Source organism: Biomphalaria glabrata, chromosome 10 (genome assembly GCF_947242115.1).
Source record: "Biomphalaria glabrata chromosome 10, xgBioGlab47.1, whole genome shotgun sequence".
Lineage (NCBI taxonomy): Eukaryota > Metazoa > Mollusca > Gastropoda > Planorbidae > Biomphalaria > Biomphalaria glabrata.
In genome coordinates this window covers 18,879,342-18,904,444 of record NC_074720.1, presented here as the reverse complement: position 1 = coordinate 18,904,444, position 25,103 = coordinate 18,879,342, and the positions used below count along the sequence as shown (strand labels likewise).

General features: G+C 32.9%; 1 protein-coding gene across 2 annotated transcripts; it reads right to left on the bottom strand.

Moving 5' to 3' along the window:
• Positions 1-412: 412 nt before the first annotated feature.
• LOC106079853 (ATP-dependent RNA helicase DDX51-like) lies at positions 413-24,747 on the bottom strand. 2 transcript variants are annotated; one of them, XM_013241082.2, is made up of 16 exons: positions 24,618-24,747; positions 21,271-21,389; positions 20,868-21,006; positions 20,461-20,603; positions 19,330-19,446; positions 18,566-18,627; positions 18,282-18,405; positions 17,211-17,350; positions 16,956-16,977; positions 12,515-12,656; positions 12,304-12,344; positions 12,071-12,186; positions 9,731-9,847; positions 9,429-9,594; positions 9,158-9,295; positions 413-4,792 (listed from the first exon to the last, which is right to left on the bottom strand). In XM_013241082.2, the coding sequence occupies exons 2-16, from the start codon at positions 21,358-21,360 to the stop codon at positions 4,766-4,768; spliced, it is 1,584 nt and encodes a 527-aa protein (XP_013096536.2). In that variant the 5' UTR covers positions 21,361-21,389; positions 24,618-24,747; the 3' UTR covers positions 413-4,765. The 2 variants fall into 2 exon arrangements, with proteins under 2 accessions (XP_013096536.2, XP_055901006.1); XM_056045031.1 differs by lacking the exon at positions 24,618-24,747 and adding an exon at positions 24,402-24,442.
• Positions 24,748-25,103: the final 356 nt, after the last annotated feature.

Here is a 25,103-nt window from a genome sequence, read left to right as displayed (position 1 = left end):
GACTATTCTGACAATGAGATTAATTTGTGTGTGTAATCACTGCAAATTATTTGACATAATTTTTGTATAATGATAATAATGGCAATGTCTTCGATTCCGACTGAGAGCAGTGTTTCATATAACTACACAAACTCAGTTGCAACCTGCATATTTTCCAGAATTTTCTGCAGTCAAAAACGTTTTCAATAATGACTTTTCTTTGAGTCTCAAATGTTTGTCCGTCAGCTTTTGTAAGAGCTCTCCAAATTTCTCTCTCAGAGGTCATCTGCTGCCAGGTACTTTCCTGAGGTTGAAATGACGCCTGAGTGGATCTTTATAGCACTGTAACGCTGTCAGCCTCTAAGCTCACCTTTAGCATGCGGTCAACTCCCATGCGGATAAATGTTACTAAAAAAAAATGTGAGAAAGCAAATTTGAACAAAATGTCATTTATTTATTAATTTTTATGCTGTCAATGTTTTTGTTAAAGGGGGGTGCTGGCGAATTTTTTAAAAGAAAAAGATAAGAAAAGGGGGCGGTTGAAGACCACTGGTCTACAGTGTACAAGATTTTTTACTGCGCCTGCTTTCGCTATCTGGCATGCAATATCCTGACATTCATCTCTGTCGCTTTTTAGATATAGCTGCCTAAATAAGTGAGCTTGTATAACTTGTTCAAGCTGTGTATGACAAATGTTGACCTGTAGAGACAACACACACACAAGTTTTGTTTGATCAAGAGTTATGACATGAAAATAAAATTGTACTGCCTGAATAACAACTCTTATCTTATATAGTTATCTAGTTAGTGTTAAAATGTATATTAATATCAGTTGGTGCTTGTGTGCGCACCAGTGACAGTTCAGCATGGTGTGGGAACACACTGTTTAGATAAGCAAGGAGAGACAGTTGATATCTGCCAAAGTGAAAAACAGAACTAGAGCTTGGTTCAATCCGCCTAGTTAGAGAAGGGATCATCACTAATGGACAGGCCAGCAGGTCAGAAAGAGTTGAGGGGGGGTCTGAACAAGATGTCTGAGATGTCTCTGGATGCTTGCTTCCTTTAGTCTACTTAGTTTCATGAAGTCTCATTTCTAAATGTTTTCATGCAAAATAGACACATGAAACATTCAATAAAACCCATGTCAAGATATTTTCAAGATGATTGTGACAGGGTCAGTCACTATAACAGAACTTGATTTTCTAAGAAGTCACAACTGAAGAGCGCTGTAAAAATGTCACAATTAAATTAGTTGTTATTATTAGTCTTCTTAGATCAACACAAACTCTTGTGTTCATTAATTGTCTGAAAGGGAAACTTTTTTTTTTTTACTATATAATGCTAGAACTCCTTCCTTTATTCAATCTTAAGACACCCATTGTCACTGTTAGGTTCTTAACCTCTTCTTTAATTGTAATTGTCATCACACTACCCTCAGTATTCTTTACAAAGGTTTTATTTCCCACTATTCTTTATTTCCTTTTTGTTCTGTTGACACAAAAGAAATAAATAAAATAGGCTACTCAAGACATTAATAATGACAATTAATGAGACTTTGTGTTGATACAAGGCAACATAAGTAGACATTGAAGATTGTCATTTTGCATTCTTTTAAGAACTTTCTCACCAAAATTTTCACAAAACAATGACTCAATATAAACATATTAGCACACTACGATATTTTATACAACAATTTGTATTAAACTGTACAAAAAGCAATAATATTAACAAATAAACGAGCAAACCAAAAGAAAGAGAGAAAACTTGTCAACATATATACATCATTATTATTTACATATATTTATTTACAGCAGATATTGCAACATTATTATTTACATATTTATTTACAGCAGATATTTACATAATTACCAGGTATATACTAAAGTACATTTATTCTTTAAAAATCTATGACAATGATTTCTAATAATAATAAATTGGATTTTAATATAACATACAATAAAATACCTAAATGAAAAGTAAGTCAGAAGTATTTAACAACTGTGCAACCAAATTGCTTCATACCATCATACCACAATAAATGACACTTAATTCAGGCCAATTTACCAAGTAAGGACTAATCTAACACTATACCATTGTCTAAGGGACATGAGACTATAAGCAAAACCCAGAGTTCACCCTAACATTATTTGGAGTAAGACGGTCCTAGTGCTGGCAAAATTACACCCTCTTTAAACATCTGGCATAGAAACCTTTCCAGATGTTTATCTGCAGCAATCGAAGGATCTCTAATACAAGAATATCAAGGGACAGTATTTTTATAGCAGGAAATTATCAACCACTTTAACCAAGATGAGAATGTCTAGTCATTGTCTGAGCTAGCTTCTGATACAGCTAGTATCTACTGTATCTATTCAATATTTAAGAAAGATGACAACTGTTGGAGTCTACATTTTAATTGACTATTAATTTAAAAGTGAAGACTATTTTAGGAAAGATTAATGTGTCATGAAATTTAAATATAACATAACACTCATGCCACTGATACAGCCTGCATTAAAATCTAGAATAATGAAAATCTCAGAGTGAATTTCGCCAATTACTCATTGTTTTCAATTTAGCTTTTTTTTTTTGTTGGAATCCAATTTTATTCAGGCTTTCCAGACTACATCCTTGCATTATACAGGGTTCATAGCCAATTTCAATCATGATTTTCAATGTATTTTCCAGGTTTTCAAGGTAAAAATTGGGGATTTTTATGGTAAAGCATCGCAGTAGAAAAAGCAATAACAGACAAAATATACACATCATGGTTCTCAGCAAATTTTAAGAAAGTTATAATGTAAGTGACAGAAACATATGAAATGTGTGTTTGCTATTAAAAAAAAACGATAACACAAGTGGGCTTATTATGTTAAATGTAGACCTACATCTATATTGTCTTTGATTGCTTGGAAGCCAGTCAGCGACCACATCATTACAGCTCGACTCCAAGCAAACCAAATCAAAATCACTACCATCCAAGTATATGCCCCTACAGAGGATGCAGAAGATACCATCGAAGATAATTTCTATAATTAACTTCAAACCACACTTGATGAAACACCCAGCCATGACCTAATTCTACTGATGGGAGACTAACGCCAAAATCAATCCCAACCAAACTGGCTTTCAATACGTAATTGACCATTTGGGTCTGCATAAAACATCAGTGATAATGGCGAGCGCTTGATTTCTCTCTGTGCATCCAAGAGCCTTTCAATTGGAAACACATATTTTAAGCACAAACAAATACACACAAAAAAAACATCCCGATGGAGAAACCTTCAACGAGATAGATTACAAATGCATCTCCAAACGATGGAGGTCATCTCTATTAGACGTGCGGACCTGCAAAGGAGCGGATATTAGCTCAGACCACTACCTTGTCAGTGGCAAATGTAAGCTCCGACTGAAACGTCAACCAAAACGAGCCACACGACTATGCCTATTTAATGTCAACAAGCTTAAAGACTGCAATATTGCAGCACAGTTCCAATCGAAACTAAAGAACCGCTTCGAGGCTCTTGCAGATATACTGACCCTTGAAGAAGAGTGGGCCAACTTCAGAGATACCACTATTGAGTGCGCGGAAGGAGGTGAGGTTCATACAAGGAACAGTGGATACAAGACAGAACATGGAAATTGATCGTTGAGAGGAAAGATGCCAAACATAGACAAGACCCGAAAAAATGAAAAACCAACCAAAACAAGTCACACGACTCCGCCCATTTAATGTAGGTAGACAAGCTCAAAGACTGAAATATTGCAGCACAGTTCCAATTGAAACTAAAGAACCGCTTCAAGGCTCTTGCAGATATACTGACCCTTGAAGAAGAGTGAGCCAACTTCAGAGATACCACTATTGAGTGTGCGGAAGAAGTCATCGGAAAGAGGCGAAGTTCATACAAGGAATTGTGGATACAAGACAGAACATGGAAATTGGTCATTGAGAAGAAAGATGCCAAACATAGACGAGACCAGAAAAATGAAACACAGGATTGCAGCCTAGCGGAAGAAGCAGATCTGAAAGTAAAGAGAAGCTGTTGGTGAGATAAACAGGACTGGACTGAACAGAAGGGTTAAGAGGCACAAGCAGCTGCATGCAGAAATGACACAAAGACTCTCCATCGTATTGCCCGAGATCTCACTGGAGCAAAGAGTGGACATGGAGCAATGATAAAAGGTAAGCAAGGCAAAACTTTGCTAACGAAAGAAGAACAGGATGCAAGATGAGTAGAGCTCTTAAAAGAGACCCTTAACCAACCGTCTCCAGACCTGACTTACACATTCAAGGACAATGATCTCAAGGTCAAGACAGACCCAATAACTGCAGAGGAGGTTATCATGGCCATTGCAGTGCTAAAGAACAACAAAGCACAGCAGCAGAAATACTAAAACATGGGGAGCAGTGCAGTGTTAACAGAATGACTGTTCTCTTAAATCTCTGTTGGCGAACTTCTAAAGTCCCTGAGAACTGGCAAAAAGGAGTGATTGTAAAGCTTTCAAATAAGGGCAATTTGGCAGACTGCAACAACTGGAGGGGCATTACTCTCCTCTCTGTCCCTGGCAAAGTTTTCAGCACTTTTTGTTGAGATGGCTTCAACAGTCTGTAGATGAGAGGCTCATAGAAGAACAAGCAGGCTTCCGAAGAGGCAGATCATGTGCAGAGCAGATCTTTGTTCTACGAAATCTCATAGAACAAAGTCTTGAGTACCAACAACGGCTAATGATCAGTTTCGTAGACTTTAAGAAAGCGTTTGATAGTGTCCTTCAAGAATCATTGTGGCTATAAATTCTTCTGTCGCCTTTGTTCCTAAAATAATAAGAATGACATTAATTAAAAATCAAATGTCATAAAAGTAATTAGTTTAAATCAAGGAAGGCCAATCTAATGTATTATGACACAAAAGTAAAATACTTTAGTTTTGTTCTATTTGAATCATTAGGTAAAACTGATTCAAATATGTACACCTAGTTAAAGTGAAAAACTAAACTGAAATGAGAATATTTGAATGTCTATGATCATTTTAATTTTGATTTTCAAACAGTAATAGTGCTCATGAGTTGGAAAAAAAAACAAGAAAAAATATAAAAAAAATTTTTTTTAAAGCGAAGCTTATATTATGTGTAACTTTATTAATTAGTTTGGACCAGTCATGTAATTAAATATCTAAAAGATCTAGAACCAGGGGTAGGCAACCTTTTTCCATCGATGGACGCATTTATAAAAAAAAATGGGAATGGGGGGCAGCATAGGCTATATGTATATGAAATATGTAATTACAAATCAGAAAAATATGCTAGCTAACTGTGTATAATATTTATAAATTGACATGTATATTGTATTATACATTTACATTTCATTTTTTTACACTCCCAAATGAGGAATTACAAACAAGAGCCATTTCTGAAACTAATTTTACGAAAAAAAATTAATTTTCATAAATGTAAACTTATAGGCCCTACTTTATGTGAGGTATTGAACTGTTTACACTCGTACTTCTTGTTCCGTATTTATGGAACTAGCTTACTAGTTGTTCTCATGACTGCTTTCAAATTACAGTCAGTATCGACCTGTTCTTACACTTGTTTATTTTTTTAAAAAACACCTGTTCACAAATGTATGTTGACCCTATTAATGTGAAAGTTTAGTAGCAAAATTTTTTTTTACATGTGGAAATACAGCTTCTGGCACCTGCGGAAGAACTGACTGGAAATTGTCTTTTAGGTCGTAATTTGCTTGGGGTTATGTCCTCTGGAGCTGAATCAGCTTTTGCACTAAATAGTGAGCTGAGGGTAATCTTAACGTCTTAAAATTTGCTTTTGAATTCACAATCAAGGAATCCAAATAAGTCTAGTACTTTTCGACATTTTACTTGAAATAGTTTCACTTTTTAACAAAGGAAAATGTCAAATTCTCTTTTCCATTGCTTGCCTGGAGAAATGGCATAGCTTGTTTGAAAGATTTAACATGCACATACATTTCATGTGGAAACAACCCACTGCAATACTCTCAATAAAAAAGTGAAGTCTGTTTCCGCTCTTCATTAGAATTATTAGCCACAGTCAATGTCTTTCAATGAACATAATTTCTTCCTTAAGATACCAAGATGCCATATTCTTCTCAATACCTTCTTACCCAAGTTAGGCCAGCGGATACTACTGTGGTTCTGATCATCGGAATGTTTTGTTTTCAAATCTTTAAGTATTTCTACAAACTACCTTTGATGAGGCCCCTTAGCTCTGATAGGTTTGATCACTGATATAATTTATTAGGTCAATAATATTTTTGATATCCAAAGCAGCTTTGCGCAAACTTTCCTCATTTAGAGTTTATGGTTGGGATATTGTTAGAGCCAAGGATGGGCTCCATCAGTTGTTAGGTATGCCATCTTGATCCAGGCCAACCTTGCACTTTCAACACAATTCTTGATAACACTGAATAAATGGTGACCTGAGTTGTATCTTTGACTCAGTGTTTTGATTGCCAATAAGCAGTGCTTTTTTGTGACAGTACGCAAAGGCTGTACCGTCACCTTTTTCAATGTGGGGAGAATATTATTACTTTTCTTGTATTTTAATAGTTAAAAGTTGGGCAATCCATCACAGAGTACCTATTTTTTTTACAAAGAATAAGAATGATCTTCATTTACTTTAAACTTTTTAGAATGACATGTAGAGACAATGTGTCTTTAGCCTCTTCCTCATAAGCAATAAGAATCAGAAGTTTCAATAATTTATATAGATTTTAGAATTATTTATTTTTAAATATATTTGCATTTTGTATATATATAGCCTGTGGGCACACCTGATTTCTTTAGCTGTCCGCAGGCAGCATAAAAGTCTCTGGCGGACCGCATGTGGCCTGCGGACCGTATGCCCACTCCTGATTTAGACTAACAACTATAAATCTGTGTGATTAAAAACTTTTTTACTAATTGTTTTTGTTTAGCGTTATCCCATGCTTTTAGCTGCGTTATGATCATAACACTTTTCTGCACCAGTTGGGAGAAGAAAGAATGCGGTATCTGGGTAAAGGTTACCATGAGAGCTTTTTAAATATATTTTATAAAAAAAAATTGTAAGATTTGAAATTGATCATGAGGGCTCAGGCCTCCTCAAGCCAATATGCTAAACACTGTGCCAGTGAAGTACCTATGAAAATCGAAGGTTTCATAGCTTTCTATTGTTAGTTTCAAACTTTTAAGGGACAACCTCATTTATTGAGTCTTGTTTTCTCAGGTACAAGAAATAATTGTGCAAAATTTCAACTTGATCTTTGATTGGGTGTGGGAGAAATAACCTGTACAAACAGTGTGCCGGACAGAGAGTGAGTTTTGTACAAAAGTGAACAACAGTGAGCCTGACTTTTAAATGAGAAATTCTAAACAGTGCCCAACCCCCGCATGATAGTTGTGCAAGTTTTATCAGCCTGATATCTAATACAGACATGCCTACCCCCAAGACCCAGAATGTGGAACACTCAGGTTGAAAATGTGGAATTTTGGGTCCCAATGTGGAACATGAACGTGTTTATGTTTGTCAGCCATACTGTACGCAATATAAATTAAACTTCAATTATATTACTTTAATAACAATACTAGTTTGCTTCTTATACATTAGATGTAAATAGTATAATTAAAAGTAAGAAAACCTTTAATTCATAATTATGTCCTTTGTTTGAAATCAATAGTTCTAACTCCTAAATGATGAATTCTAACTAAAATGTATTCTATGACCTACACTCAAATGTTACTATTTTTATTTGTTACTACTAGATCTACTGACTAGATCTAGATTATTCTAGATCTACTTGATTATCTATCCTTTTCTAGGGCTCTACTCCAATCACTCCAGATGTTGTCTCTAGTTCTAGATCTAAAATAATTTAAGAGTCTACTAGTGACTTACTAGTCTAGACCTACATTCCTACAAGTCCTCTAAGTCTAAGAACACAGATTATAATAATAATATTATAGATCTAAATATTAATGTCTTATAGTCTAGATCTATAGTATAGACTTATTGAGAACTAAATTTATTACATAATGATACATAGAAATCTAGAATCTAATCTATCATCTTCTAAGTCTATTTCTATATAGATCTAGATTTAGTATGATCTAGTGCTAGTCCTACTTTTAGATCTAGAAACTAATAATTAATTTAGACTATGTAATAATACTAATAAGTAGATCTATAATCTATACTACTATACTTTACTATACTATAGCCTTATTTAGGCCTTAGCCTTACTGTGTCTAAGTTAATTAATTACATTTAGGTCTAGATCTAGGTCTTTAATAACGTATTTTTTAAAATCCTTTTCTTAGATTACTTAGAAACCTAAGAAACCAGTTGAGTTAGTGTTAGAATAGTGACAATACACTATACTAGATCTATATAGTATTATAGATCTAGTGACAATACGTCAATTGCAATGAATAGATGAATAATGAATTATTGAATAGTCTAGAATCTAGATCTAGTCTAGACTAGTAGAGCCATTGTCGGGAAAAGAAACGGATTTGAATGGAACATTTGGCTTATTAGAGTACTAGATCTAGATCTATGTCCAGATCTATCTCAACCGTATCTTCATAAATTAGGACACACCGGGTCCGGGAGGAGATGAAATGTAAACAATAAACACAGACCTATATCTATTTTATTTTGCATTCAGTATTTTCATTTCGCATTATTAATAAATAATGAAAAATCTGCGATTTTTTTGTGTGCGTTTTGGAATTCAGACGTGGCGGAACAAAAAATCGTGAATGCGGAACGGCGGAACATGTGAACTTTTTTGATGCCTTGAATGTCTGCTAATATCTTTTTTTTGGGGGGTAAAGGTTACATAACATTGCCCTAAGTTGCTGGTGAAACATTATACAAAAAGACGCAGAGGTATTTAAAAAATTTAAATTAAAAATAAAAATGAAACCATCATAAAGTTTTAGCGACTGAAAATATGAATTTTACAATGTCCTAGGCTTTTAAAGAAACTTAATACCGGTACATGTTAAAAATGAAGTATCTAAAAAAGATTGACAGAACATTGAATTATTTCTCATTTCAAGATCTATGAATAAAAATATTAGCCCTTCCCATCTATTGTTTAGCCTCTACGCAAATTCTGTACTAATAAATGATTAGTTTTAAAATACTGAAAACAGACCTTCAAAATTTCTGGCAACAATTGCAGTGCTTGCGTGAACTGCGGTACTAGTGGCTCAAGATGTTTTCTATTCACTAGGATTCGTTTTAACTTGTGCCATCTTCCCGATTCGCGCAGCATTTTTTTGAAATGAAACATCTGTTTGAAAAAAAATATTTAAAAATAGAGATGTGAAACAATAAACAACTTTAAAAAATGGGTTTGCATGTTAAATGCATGAAAACTATATCTTATGGTGCTGACTGCGTTTTTGTACCCAGTTACAACTTACTTCTTTCCCCTCCAACAATGTGATGGCAGTTCCAGGTTTATTAGCCCTTGCTGTCCTGCCTACTCTGTGTATGTATGTTTCAATATATTGGGGCGCATCATATGAAATGACATATTGGACGTTCTCAATATCCATTCCACGTGTCATGACATCAGAGCTGATTATTCTGAAATAACAAAAATATTGCTCCATATTCAAATCCAGGTCAAAGGGCAGCCCTCCTATTTTATGCAATTACACTTTCTATTTAACAGAAATAAGAGTAATTGAAAATAAATGTAAAAAATTGCAATAAAACTTACAACTGCAAGTCTCCCCGTGCAAATTTACGGATGATTCTCACCCTTTTTAAACTATGGATGTTGGAAGAGATTTCAGCCACTTTGACATCTTTCCACTGCTTGGCCAGCAAATACAACCTGTACACATAAGTCATAGCAACTGAGACAAAAGACAAAAAAACACTTTGTTTTTAAAAGACCAAAAAAAATTCTGGTTACCCCCATCGTGTAGACAGGGGACTAGTCTGAGAATCTCATATAATCATCAACATTTCTTCAACATAAAGAATTAGATTTACGGAAAAACACTATGAAAAAAAATGCAAATCGCCCTCTTCAAACTGTTTACAGTAGGGGAAGAAACTCTTAGCAGCATTGCCCTGTTATTTACTAGTTAGATCCCTTGGACTGGTCTCTTTACCTTCTTTAGCACTGTTTTTAGCTTTGTTTAGTCTTATTTACCAAGTTAAATACAAATTATCTTAAAAAGATGACAAGAATCCGTGTTTTTACAAACCTTATCTCTAGGCCAAATTAAGTTAGAGCATTTTGGTGCCAAATGAGCTACGTATATTAGGGTTGAATGAAAGTAAATGGAAATTAAATTAGATATCTGTTCCTCCCCAATGGTCATCACTGTCAAAATTCTAAGATAAGTTGTTTCAGTATACCTGTCCACCCACTCACCCCCTCCACCCATGAAGAGTTTGCAAGCCAAGAAGAAGAATTGTAAAAAAAAAATGGATTAAAATATGTAAATCAAAATGTTCCAGTAAAATTGGAAGACAGAAATACTGCATTACAAGACAAGCTCAGGGGTGCCACCCATGAGACCAAGTAAACCCTGAAACCCAAATTTCCAAATTTTACAAACCCTGAAATCATAAGCCCCAAACTTTACCAACCCTGAAACGTACCGCATATACAATTTAAGCACCAAAATTTTACGAAAGAAGAACAGTATTAAATTACTACCTAGATCTATATCATAATATGCCCCCCATGTTTTAAATATGTAATTAGTAAGCCTATCATTATAATAAATAGAGTTTGTGTGTATTTATTGATAAAGCTTGTAATACAAGTTAAGAGGATTTAGTACAATATTATATTAACAATGGTTGTACACCCCCCCCCCCCCAAACACACAGTTATTTTAAATGATGTTTCTCTCTTAACATTTTTTCCCTCATTATTGATTTCAAGCAGCCTATTTAATCATCATTGATAAAACTGATTCCATCAATGTACATGCTTGGACCTGTAAATCTATTGCAACAAGATAAAACTGATTTTGAGATTTAGTCCAGATCTACTCCAAAATGAACATTTAGATTTAGTTTCTAATATTTAAATATAGACCTAGATGGCTAGCATGTGCTGGACTGCTTAAACATAATTATAATTTATTTGTATAAATCTATTGACCAATCGATCTATTTTTTCTAGCCTCTAAAAGTCTTCAGGCGAACGCAAACTTATTTATTTAATTCTTCAATCATTGATTCTAGTTCTGATCTAAAAACGATGTAAATAAATCCTAAATCTAGATCCTACTTCTACAATACTCTAGACCAATATAGCTCTAGACTAGTCTAGACATAGGCTAAGGCTCTATGTCTATATGGAACCTATACAAATATTAAAATATAAAACACGGAAAGAAAAAAATATATAGGTCTATATAATTTCTCACTCGTGAATTTTTGTTTCTTTCTATTTCTAGATCTAGGACTAGCCGCTAGGTACGCGAGTAGATCTAAATCTAGACTATTCTAGACTAATCTATACTAAATACAAGACTTTACAGTCTAGATTGACTCTAGATCAGATCTAGATTGATCATAGAAATAGATCTAGACTCTAAATCGAGCCGATTCGAGGCGCGTTCCATAGATCTAGAAATTCTCTATAGATCTAGAATGTTTCACTTTTTTTAACACTTAAAAAAAAAAATACTGTACCGGTACATAAAACTTAGTGCACATGCAAAGTGAAAGTCTTGCGAGATATGAGACTGGTCGGTTTTGTTTAAAAAATGGCGGCTCGCGCGATCGGAACTAACAAACTAAAATTAACGGGGGAAAATGACCAGAAATTTCGAAAAAATCTAAATCAACTAAAACCCTGGATTTTAACAAAATTGTAGAAGGCAAACCCGGAGGGGGGGAAAATCGGACCCCTCAAAACCCGGATTTCCGGGTTATTCCGGAAAAGTGGCACCCCTGGACAAGCTTTCAATTTAAAATCATTCAATTATTTACAAGTCAATTATCTAACATCCAAGTTTTCAAACAATCATGTATCAAGTGGCTTCTTTTTGTTGGTGATTCAATATTATATTAGACAAACTGGCAATACCTGTGGGTAGACTCAACAGAATTTGTGAAGCACAAAACTCGCTGCAACTTTTTGTGGAGTAAGAAGTGAAGTAGAATCAAGGGCTTCTCTGCTTTCTTAACATCAATAAATTTCTCCTGAAATTTCAAATAGGAGTTGGTGAAATAAAAATGGTAAAATAAACAAATTATCACTATTTCAAAACTAGAACAGATAAAAGATGTTTATTAATATTAAAAGGGTAGATCACTTACCTTAAGAAGCGCTGGAGCAGAAAATTTGTCAATTTGTGTATCTTTAGAAAAAAAAAAAGAGCAAATTAAAATAACTGAGCATTAAGCACACCCTACTGAATAAAATTAAACCTACATCCCTATTTTCCACATATTATATATAAGAAGCCTACTAATGCTCTACCCAATTCTTGGTTTCTGCTGTTACAAAGCATTTTTTATGCCATCCTACCTAAACTTTGTGTTCCATTCTGAGCATCTGTAGTGGTTGTTTCTGGAGCCACTACACTAAACAATAATGGGAGATAGAGGTTCATCTTCTCAAGCAGTTCTGGATTTTGGGACAGTGTCGCAGAAAACAAAAGCTTTTGTACCTAGGAATTACAAAAAGAATTTATTGTATACAAATATTATAAGAAACATCAAATGCAGAGAACATGACCAAAAACAATCCATCCATTTATTCCAGTGGCCTGCCTCAGAACATCCCTCCAAAGCTCTAGTAATGTCAGAAGTGTTTTACCCAATATGGCAATGTCATCGGCATAAACAAGGTATTGTAGAGGTTGGCTGTATATAGTACAGTCAAGGAATATAACATCTTAAAAGCTTCAATAGCTTTGTTGTTTGCAATCAGAAATTGTTTTATTTGGTCTAGAATAAAGGGGAATGCTTGCTCTTTTTATATAGCACAAAATAAAATTTATAGAATTACAAATTAATTTAATTTAATGAGGTCAAATCAATGATGGTATCGTCAATTAGGAGAGAAAGAGTTAATGGAATGAGGTCCACTTCATATATATTAAAGGTGTACTTTTTACTATCCGGTCAACTATCCCGCAGTGATATTCAGACAAAGCAGTGTATGACGGGTTAGTGAAAAATGGCAGAATATTAGTCCAGAGCCAAAGCTACTATCCAGTGCACCCCTAATATCTTCCTTGGTGATTGCGGACCTATGCTTTCTCTCCTGAAGAAGTTAGTAATTCTTTTGTTTTTATGAGTACATTCCTTACAAGTAAAAAACAATAGGTACACACAACATGAAAACATTTATTTTATAGCCAATCATTCAAATTTACAGTCAAATGTACTTAATTCTAGATGATCAGCAACAGCAAATATGGTAACATTAGTGAAACAGGAAAATAATTATGTTCCCTGCAATGAAGGAATGCAAAGATGTATGTGTTTACTATGTTGGGTATTCTTCTTTTTCATGACAAAATATGAAATTTTTAGGAAGAAATGTAATTTTTTAAGGAAGAAATATATTTTTTTTAGGAAGAAATGTATTTTTTAGAAAAAATGTATATTTACAAGATAAAACTCCTCATACTACCTTGTTATATATGTTTATGTTAAGACAACTATTCCTATATTGTTTTGTTTACATCTGCGTACTGAATAATGAGAGGAAAACAAAAGCTCATTCATAGTCACCTTTTTTTTCCTCTGGTTTCTTGGACTTCTCATAATAAAACAAAATACACTGACTTTTCACAATTATGTGAAAACCAGATATGTACTAAACTGTTGATTTGTTCCCTGGCTTCATTTCTTTACTTTGGCTGGTTTCTTCTTTTTTTTATTTACCTTCCAATAGAGCCCACACACACACACATATTTGGTCTGTTTATTCTAGCATGTGACACTGAATTGAAATGACCCACTTTATCCCCCCACCTCTACACATACTTTTGGTCCATAAATTATATTCCAGAGAGATGGTGAGTATTTAATGGTATTACTACTATTTTATATTCTTAGAAAGTGTACTTAAAATCACTCATAAATAGAACCACTCAAACAGTTTAGAATGACATTGAAAGCATTACAGACAAGAATGGGTGAGATAGGGAGTGGAAACAGCCTAATGGAAAAAAAATTGTGAGGATTGAATAAGTGGGTCAAAAAAAGGAGTAATTGTTATATCTATCTATATGTTTATTTTAAAACAACTATTCTAATATTTGTTTTGTTTACTGTGACCTTGTATTATCATAATTATGATTAGGTCATAAGACCAGTGACTTCTGAAACAAATCAAAATAGTAGGGCAGGTTCAGTTCAAAATAATCAAAGAACCAACATCACAGAGCCACAATAGTGACTCATCTCAAAAACAAAATGATGGCTTACAATAATATAATACATGTCCTAACATGTCAAATGACTTCATCCATGAGACACACTACTGTCTCGTATCAAAACAAAAGCTTGTCTTTTACAGAAAAAAAATTCATACAGGAGAGGATAAAAGACTAAGTAGACATATAATATTACACAAACCAACTTATTAATAACAAATAAAGTCTAGTTAGCTCGTTATTGAAAAACTCATTCCCATAAAAGTGGCACACTCCTCTTGAGTAACACAGTAACAGCACAACAACAAAAGTATTATATAAACATTGAAAATAATGTATACTGGTCAGATCAAAGACTCAAGAAAAAGTGGCAATTGTGTACAATTAACAGAGACTTAAATAATGCATTAAAGGGAACTAACTCTTATTGAAAAAAAATAGCTACCCTTATTGTCCCTCTTGTCACATTTACATTTGCGTGTTCCCCCTTTTTTAAATGTGGATTCTGGACTTCTCAGACTAAAACAAAATTCACTGACTTTTCACAAGCATGTGAGCCCTTTTTTCACTAGAACTAGGTCACTAAAATTGGCAATACACAAATAAAGGTCTGCAGTTTAAGTTAACTCTTATTGGTACAACAAATGAGTGAGGAAGGGGTCTACATGTTATAGACTGATCAGGGTTGGATTTGTCATTATCATAATGATCTAAGTGTAGGCTGTACACTTGATCTACCAAGCGTATCTGCAGTTGAAACAATGAAATGTAAAACTCTTGCTCAAGCACATGAATAGTTGAAAGGTAAGGTACACGTGCCTGGTAAGCTTATTTAACACAAACACAGCCAGACAATCTTACAATCATAGTACCTTAAGATGCCCCTTTTTCAAAAGTATTTCTAACAAGAAGTAAGCAAAATTATTTCTGAAAATATTGGGTTGAAATTTGAAACTCCCCTCAATTTTTAGGAAAATTTTGATTTCTTTGAGGAAGGCACTGCAAACACTGGATGTTGTAGAGTTACTTTAACCCACGAAGCATCGTCAGCCGATATAATCGGCCGACTTTAGATTGCTGATTTTCTATTCAAATCCATGTTTTAAAGTGACCATTTTTAAACTTCAGATCTATCAGACATTCTTCTTCCTGTCAGATCCAAAAATAGTACATTTCCCCATCTGTTTTTGTGTTTATATGCTGATTATTCACCGGTGAATTTTTCTTGCAATATCCGATGCTAGCCCGGATCCATGAGATGTTATAAAACATAAAGTTTCAAATACTTTTAGTTGTTCTTTTTTAATATTACAATTAGATTTAGATCTAGGAATAATGAGAATATTTTACATATTAGATCTATATCTATTGGTGAAGTGGCCGATGAATTTATGTCCGTAGATCTAAAGTCTAGATCTAGACTAGAGACCGGACTGAATCTATACCTAGACCTAGTCAAAATTTAGTGAAATTTAAGACATTTTAAGATAGATTGAAGCATATTAATGATAATATTGATTTCTTTATGCATTAAGTATTCTATTTCTTCAATTTTGAAATGTTTTTAACTTAACTGAAAAAAAAAAAAACGATTTTTATCTATTTTTTTTTCCTTCACTGTTACTTGTATTAAAAGGGTAACCAATTCACTAAAAAATATTTTTTTCAAATCTAATGGTCCATTTTTAACAAAATTATATATATTTATAAAGGAAAATGAATGGGCTATCCAATTACATCAAAACTTTTGTTATAGCTCTAAAAATGTTTCTCACAGAGGTCAGCAAACAAGCTTTATTGTTGATAAAAAAAATCAATCATACTAATTAGGTCAGGGTCAAGGACAACTGATTAAATTCAGGTGTTCACTATATGATCGATAGTGTTCGCTGTCCAATTACCTTTCAAAATATATATAAAACATGGATATCAACCTTCATTTTATGGCATTTTAATACCATTTTCTAACATGCATAAAAAATGCTAAAACTCCCCGAACGCCACAGAAAGTTTCTTAAGACGCTTCGTGGGTTAAAAGAATGATGTCACACACCCAGCAGTTCCCCATCTCCACACAGTCCAGAGGAATGACAAATATCCAATACAGTCTAAGATCATTAGTGTCACCAGTTGATGATTTTTCCTCAGGGTTGTCTTCAGAAACCTTTCCCATGTTTGGGAACAGTCACAAGGCAGCAGAGGTTTAGATTCAAACTTTTCCTTCTCCTAATTGAGAGGCGAATGAACCCCTCCTATCTGAAGCTTACTGGTTTAAACAGACATTGTTAGCTTTTGCTCCTTTTCCCACCAGTGGTAACATATCTGCCAGGCTCAATATCTGAGTTACAAGTGAAGGACTGCATGTCAGCGGTTGTTTGAGATGCATGCCAATGGAATAATTTTATAGGTAATGGTGTGTTTATAACCATTACCACTTCCAGCGAATCTTGAGGAAGTCTTATTATTCAAATGTTTGAGTTAACATAAAACAATAGCTCTGATCAATATGTTATCCAGTTGTTAGCACAGCAAAAATCATAATTACTAAAGTAATACTAAAAAAACATTAATAGTACTTACATGCATGTCATTCTTCCAACAGCTGTAAAAGTAAAGTTATATGCATGTTAAAAATTTCTTTCCACACAATCAGTAAGTAGTTTTTGTTAATAGAAAATTGATAGGCAGAAGTTGATTTTAAAAAAAGTCAATTTGATGGATTAGATCAAATATAGAAGTAGATCGTCAAAACAAGTTTTTAATATTTTGAATTAAAAAATATATTTTTCTTTTTTTCTAAATTTAAAAAAATAAATATCTTCAATATCTTCTTACTCTGTAACAGTCAAAGGTCCAGGAAATCCTCTGGGATTTGGAGAATAGGCCCCAGGCTTGGGCGTGTAAGCTGCTTTTTCTATTTGATCCAACCAGTCATCGAAAACATCATTCATTAAACGGTCTGCTTCATCGATAACCTATTAGAATGTACAAAGTTTACAAACTAAGAACACAAGGTGTCAAAGTTAGTAGCACTTTTCCATTTCCATTACCAAAATTTTAGGAGATTTTAGTTTTTTTAAGGATGAAATGTATGATGTATATATATATATATATATATTATCTTATATAATACAGACATTACTTCAAAAAAGAAGATGATTAGGTCACTCATACTGTTACAAGAAGATTTTAGGCGAGGGAAGACCCGGAGGGGTGTAGCCTACACATTAGACTGGTAATTGCTCTTATTATAAACAATAGTCACTAAAGACTAGATCTAGCGCATCTTCAGTTGTAACAATGAAAAGAAACAACCATTTCTACTCAGCCCTCTGAAAAATAATGCCAGGTGAAATGCTTTCTTGAGCCAAGGCCATCTTCAATCACGAGGTTGCTTCACAAGTGGGTGAAAGGCGATGTAGACGCGTCACTGGTCAGCTCATTAACACAGCCAGCCCGTAAGGTCATGCGATCAGAATGACTAGTTACGCTGTTGTTCCCCCCCCCCCCATTTTTTGCAAAAAAATAAGCAAAATTATATTTAAAAAAATATTGGGTAAAAATTTTAGGAAATGTCTGGCAATTTTTATGAGAATTTTAGTAGACTTTTCATTTTTTAGGACATTTTTGGAGCGCTACAAACCCTGGGTGTGCCTAACCAACAATAATATAGTATAATGGGAAAAAAATTGTTCTAATAAACTTATTAGTTACATTTTTCAACGATGGGTAACTGTGTGCTAAATTATAGAGATTTGCTTCTATTGTTTTGTAAATAATTTAAAAGAGTTTTTTTTAACCTTTGAAAGATGATACTAATAAAGATCATGTTTTCTGTATAAATGCAGTCTTTATCTGTAGCTGAAATAACTTTTTTTTTGGGGAAAAAACAAAACATTAAATTACCAAGAATCGTAAATGTGTCAGGTCAAATCCTTCAGTGTCTTCAATGTGATCAAGTAGTCTCCCTTTGGTGGCTACCACAATATCAGCCAAACTGGTCCATTGTTGAGAAGAAGGTGTATGTGGTCTAAAAAAAGATTTAAAAAAAATAAATTTTAGAACCAAATTATTTTAAATGTTTTATTTTAAGTAGAGTTAAGAAAAAAAGTCTTAATATTCCTGTATAAATGAAGAAATAAGGATAATATTCTTCAGAAAAAATAGGATCATAACCAAACTAGACTTACTTTTTCCAAACCAAAGAACATTGCTCTGTTCTAAATTCTTTCTTTCCAGAAAGCAGAACAACCTGAAAAAAAAAAAAAAAAAAAGTCACTAATAAATCCAGAAAGTAATCACTAACATATATAACAGAGCTGAGTGAACAGGATCTTTAAACCCAGAATAAATATCAAGTTGTCACTAATATATATATAACAGTGTAATGAAATGATAACGACTAGAATACCAATAACATGGCTTTATTCGACAAAATTAGACTACAGTAAACAGTGAATGAAACCAGCACGTCTCGCATAACACTGATGCAGTCTATACACACACACTGGACATGAAACACACACACTGAGCATGACCTTCTGACACGCTGGACGCACGCAGAAAATCAACTCAGTTACACTACAAACAGCAGAGAGAACAAGATCATTAAACCCAAAATAAGATTCCAAAGTCTCCACCAGGGCTTCAACTTTCACAATTTTTCATTGATAAAATGAGAAAAATGTCAATTTGAAGCTTGTGGAAATTCAGCAGTCTGTCACCAGAAGCTGTAAACAAATATGCAATCATATTGTTGTAATTGTAGCAAATGTCTAGTTATTCTTGGTCATCAAAACTTTAAATAATAATTTTAAATAAATGAACTATAATTTCCAAAGGCCACAATTTGGAAAGATCACATTTTTACATCATTTCAAGTCTCTTGAAGAGCAACTTTTAATAGTCTGGCAGGCTAAAAAGAAAATCTAAAACATAACCTGTCAATGTTTACCTTTAATGATGTTCCTTGAGTAAATCTTTTAAAGACTTTATAAACCTGGATTGCCAAATCTCTTACAGGTAGGACAACAAGGGCTCTGACATGAGGTACCACACGGTGCTGTAGAGCCTGGACATTAGAACAAATATTTAATATAGGCCACAATAGTGATAAGTAAGTTGATTGGTTTACAGCAGAGCATTTTTTTATTTATTTTTTTATGTCATGAATATTTTAACTTTAAACAAGCTTAAAAATAGCTGCAGAATATATATTCTGCATGATGTAACCAAAAGCTGAGTGGCCTGATGTAACCAAAAGATACTGAGTGGCCATGTTACAATGCAATATAGACAACTCTATAGATTGACCCACAGATACATCAACTCTATCTACAGCTACGCAGATTAGACAATATCCAATCATATTTGACGACAGAGTAAAAAAATAATGATAGCAGTAGCACATACCCTGCCGCCTTAAATACTGCAATGATTTGCTAACAAGTATACCCGATGAAAAAATCTCAAAGCTGCAGTGAATTCAGAACAATGCTGCACGAAAAATCCTAAAAAAAACTGTTCTCTTACACTCCATTGCCTTCCAGTGAATGCAAGAATCTACTACAAGGTGGCCACACTTTGTCATCAGGGCATCTACAGTAAAGAAATGCCCATGTATCTAAGAGAACTGATCACTTTTTATGTCCCATGGACTCTACGCTTCTTGTCATGCCACGTTTCTCCTTCATTAGTTAGAGTTTGCAGCCTTTTTTAGTGCATGGACCAAAGGTTTGGAACTCGTTCCCCATTGGTCTCAGACAAACAAGATGCTTCACTACATTCAAGAAGTGACATAAAAGTTAAAAACCTACCATTTTAACTCTCGCATTTATGTTATGTTATTATAGCACCTTGAGTCTGCATAATGTTTGTAAAAAGCACTTTAAAAATCAAATTATTATTATAGGCAATAAAAGTATTTTTTTGCTGAAACCCCCAATCTACATGCTCAGCTCAGTTCCACTTTTGTACACAAGAATTCTTAAACTATCAACCATACTTAACACAGAGTCATGCTAAATAAAGCTAAGAATAAATTTTGTGTAATGTAAGAAAGACGCATAGGAAGACAAGAAATTACCTGTATTATTGGCAGAACGTAGGTCAAAGTTTTTCCACTCCCCGTTGGAGCTGAGATACAAAGGTCCCGAGGCCGAAACCCAGCATCACCTGATATTCCATATCGACACTGGTTAAGAATTTCAGGTATTACTGTACTTTGAACTGGAAAAAAAAAAGTTAGTAGCACTTTTTCATGACAAATTTCAGGAGATTTAAGGAAATCTTTTTATAATGCAATGTATAATATAAATATATATATTATATGTGTGCGGATGTTTGTATTGAGACATACAATGAAAAACATAGATAGACAGAAAGCAATGTTGTAATAATATTAAACATTAACAATCAAATGTCATTGGGGTTTTCAACAAAATAAAATTATTGTAAAAATGAAAAGCAATCAATTCAAACGCAAGGTCTTACCCGGAAAACATTTGTCTAAACCATTTTCTGTTAGCCTTTCGACTAGACTGCGGTCCAGTTCAAGAATGTCAGAAAATCTGACATTTTTTTCTTGTATCAATATTGAGTTCTGAAGCCAATTTGGCAAAACTCTTTCAATCTGCAATGTAAAATATATTGTAAACTTAGCTAAAGAATTGAAAGAATATAAATAGATCAAGGCTTAATATTTAATTGCTTTAGGTTAATATTACTGTATCTATTCAAATCTTGCCATGTTAAGGGTTACAAAGAGATTGAAACATTAAGAAAAGCTTTTCAATTAATGTTTATATTTTACTGAAATAATGTATATAAATACTTGAGCTTTAGATATCAGTGTTGAGGCTTAAAATCAGAAACTCAGTAAAGCTGTATTTATTACCTTTTTCTTTTCTTTGGATCTGAAATCACCCAAGACAGTGAAACCTCCAATTTCACTGGGCCCTTCTATTTCAATCATTTCAACATCCATTTTGCAGCCAATACTGACAGAGAAATCACCTTAAGGAAAAAAAAAAAGAGTTATAATATCTGTATTCTCTATACTGTCATTTATATATTTGTGAAAATGCATCATTATCATAGAATAGTATCTTTAAAACTGTGTACATATGTCCTTATTTTAATGGTTATGGACATATAGAAGCACTACTATCATCTGACAGCTGCGCTTGGCTCTTTAATAATCCTGTATGATGGATGACCACATACTAAACATAGCTTAAAGGAGGACTTGTAACAGATGTGTTATAAGATCAAATCAGGCGCTGTCAGACCTTGTCAAAGATGGGCAAATGATGAAAAGACAACTTATGACTTATGAATGACTATCCCACACACACAAAGACAAAAATTTTGTCTGCAATAGATTTAGATGTATGTGGCAAAATATACAGGTAGCAACTGGCTCTGCATGGTCATGACGGTCATGTGAAATGCTGCAACTACAGCTACAGCGCTACACTCATAAATTTATGAGACCTATAAGATAATCTTGAGAATCTAATACAATGCCTATTATTACATAATAGATCTAGTAGGTTAAGGGACTTAAAAAGGCTTCTAAATTAGTAAATAGTTTAAAATGGATACAGTGGAGACGTACACAAAACATAAAAATTAAATGGGAGGGGGAAATGGGTTCAGTTATAATATTATTATATAGTCCAGTGATTCCCAATGTGGTCTATATAGACCCACAGGGGTCTACGAAGACTTCCAAGGGGTCTACGAAAGTGAAAAAATAAATTGCGGGTCTCTGAGATGTCCACTGGGTCTATGATTTTATTATGGATTTCATTTCATTCGGACTTAATATTTCACATCCCATTGTATCTATAGTAGATCTATATTAATGTAATTATTTTATGTACACTAACATATGATTTACAAGTACCTTACGAAATCCTGTTATTCAAATGTGTTTTATTGACTTTCAATACTTATTTAAATCGCTTAATTTTGTCTTCATGTAACTAATTTTTAACAAAATTAAATGTAGATTGTACAGGGTTGATTACTTAAAATTAGGATTCATTCCTTTCTTGTTAAACGAGTGGTTGCCTAAGTGACTTTTTATGATGATATGACACCAATTAAGCTGGAGGATTACCCTGATAAAAAGATAAATGTTTGAAAAACTTTCGAACACTCAAAGAAATAGTTCAGAATAAACATACAAAATCTCTCTTCGACATCATACAGAGAAGATGATGGTTTTGAGCTTCTTACAAATCTCTTTAACTTATAGCCAAATACAGAGAATATTATAGGTAAAACATTGATTTTATGCGAACTATTAATTAATTATTTTTTTCCCTGTGTTGTTTTTTTCTATTGGTATACATGTAAATTAATAGTTAATAAATGAATACATTATATTTTTTAAATGATGAGCTATTACTGCACAAAAATTTAAGTAAAAAATATTTTAATAACTTCTAAATAAATCGCAAGGTTTCTTTTTTATTTTATTGTCCGATGCAAGAAATTTTTCATTTACAATCTAATTTTTAAAGCATTTAAATTCAGGCATTTTAAAATGATTAATTGCCACTGCTCTACAAAAAGGTTTAAACTGTTTTTATGAAATTTATTAAACTTATAGTGATTAAATTTTAGCAAATATTATTTTGCGCAGTGCTATTTTCATTATATAAATAATTTATAAAAATTATCTATCTGATGCATATAAATAGCTATTTAAATACAGTAGAATAATAATTAACAAAATAAAACACACTACAGATCTCTGATTTGTTTTATTTGTGATTTTTAGGCTCATATGATGACAAAATCACATATATTTTTATTTTTTGTTGAAGGCTTTTTTTTATATATATTAATTCACTTTTTTTTCAAAGATTTTATTGCTTGGTCTTATTTTTTAAATTTGATTTAACAGAATACAGGTTAATGAAAAAGAGCGTGAAGTTTCAACCCCATATCTTTAAGACTTTTTATAATACAGTTAATTAAAGTTCAACTGTCACTTGTTTCGGTCACAGATTTTTTTTTGCTTTACAAAGGCTAAAGAAGGCTAATTTTTGGCCACTAAAAATTTATAACTTCCCTCACAATTAACTCAGCAATATAAAATTGGTATCATTGGAAAGCATTTCTCAAGCTCTATCTAAACAAATAGGTTCCATTGCATTGTGATCATTTTGAAATTTTTATCGAAGTACCTAGTAAGTGTGTTTGATCTCATTTTTTTATGTTAAATACTAGTCTGATGTTAATGAATTTACTTCTTTTGGATTCCTCTGTTCTTGGGCATTAAAATTGATACATATTATCATTATGAGTCATTATCATCATTATGTCAAAACTGATAAAAATGGTTTTGTTATTCAGGATGATGATAAAGTATAATTTGCAACTTTTTTTTTTACTGGGGGGGGGGGCGCTCAATTAATAGGCATAAATGTCTTAAATAAAAAACACTTGTTTATTTACTTTTTTAAAATGTTCTATAAATATACTTTACTTTGTGATACATTTTTCTATTAATATTAATAGTAATAGTATTGTGAATTTGTGAAATTCATGGATTATTGGACATATCTTCTGTGAGTGATGGATTTTTCATTATTAGGGGTAAGTGTGTTTGACCTCATTTTTTCAAGTTAAATAATTGTCTGTTGCTTCTGATTTTGGGCAATAAATTTGATATATAATATGCAATATGTCAATAATAGCCAATTTGAAATTGGTCAAAAAATGGTCAATTTGTTTTCCGCCTTATAGTATACTACTTATTTAACTTATACTTTTTTTGTATAGTACTCAAATGACTTTTTAATACTTATAAATGAAGTTATACTTTAATACTTTAACATGATACTATTACTAATGATAGTAGTGATAGATATAGTGACCATGGCATGACCATGCTGATGCTGAGTACATTCAATCAATAAGTCATTATTATTATAAGTATATTAAGTATATAGATCTACTATAACTATATATATAATATACTATTTAAGTATTAATAATTAACTTATTAACTTTTAATTTTTAATTAGTATCACACTAATTTGACTAATCACAGACATTCCCAGGCCAGGCATGCCCACATCATGCCACATGTCACATGGTAACTCACTAAGCTACTCAGTAACTGAATAGCCCACACTCACTGGCCACACATTTAGAACTAGATCTAGAGACTCTATAAATATAGAAATATAGAACTACAAAATGAAAATTAAAAAAAACGCTTACTAGGCTACTTCGGTGGTTGTCCGAAATAAAATGTTACAATGATTTAGTAACAATGCCTGGGCTTTGTTGCTGAACATAAAAATTATATATGTGTCAGACGCGAATAGCACAAAAGTCATTTCTCTATAGAAGAAGTTACGATATAATATATAACCACAGACCTATATATACTACAATAAATATAGGTTTTTGATTTCTAGTTACGATTTATTTAGGTAGGTGCTGTTTTACTATTACATACCAAGTATTAGAGTTTAGAAAAACCCAGGTTCGTTTCTTGTGCAACGCTATTAGCTATCACCGCATATCATCTTTCCATTAGTATATTAAACTATATTTAGATCTATAATCTAATTCTAGTCTAGATCTATATATAAAAATCGAATAGATTTAGTAATAGTATAGATAGATTCTATCTTGAGACTAGATTGCCGAGTCTAGCTTATGCTATGCCTATAGTCAGTTTTTATTAGAAAAAAAGTCTAG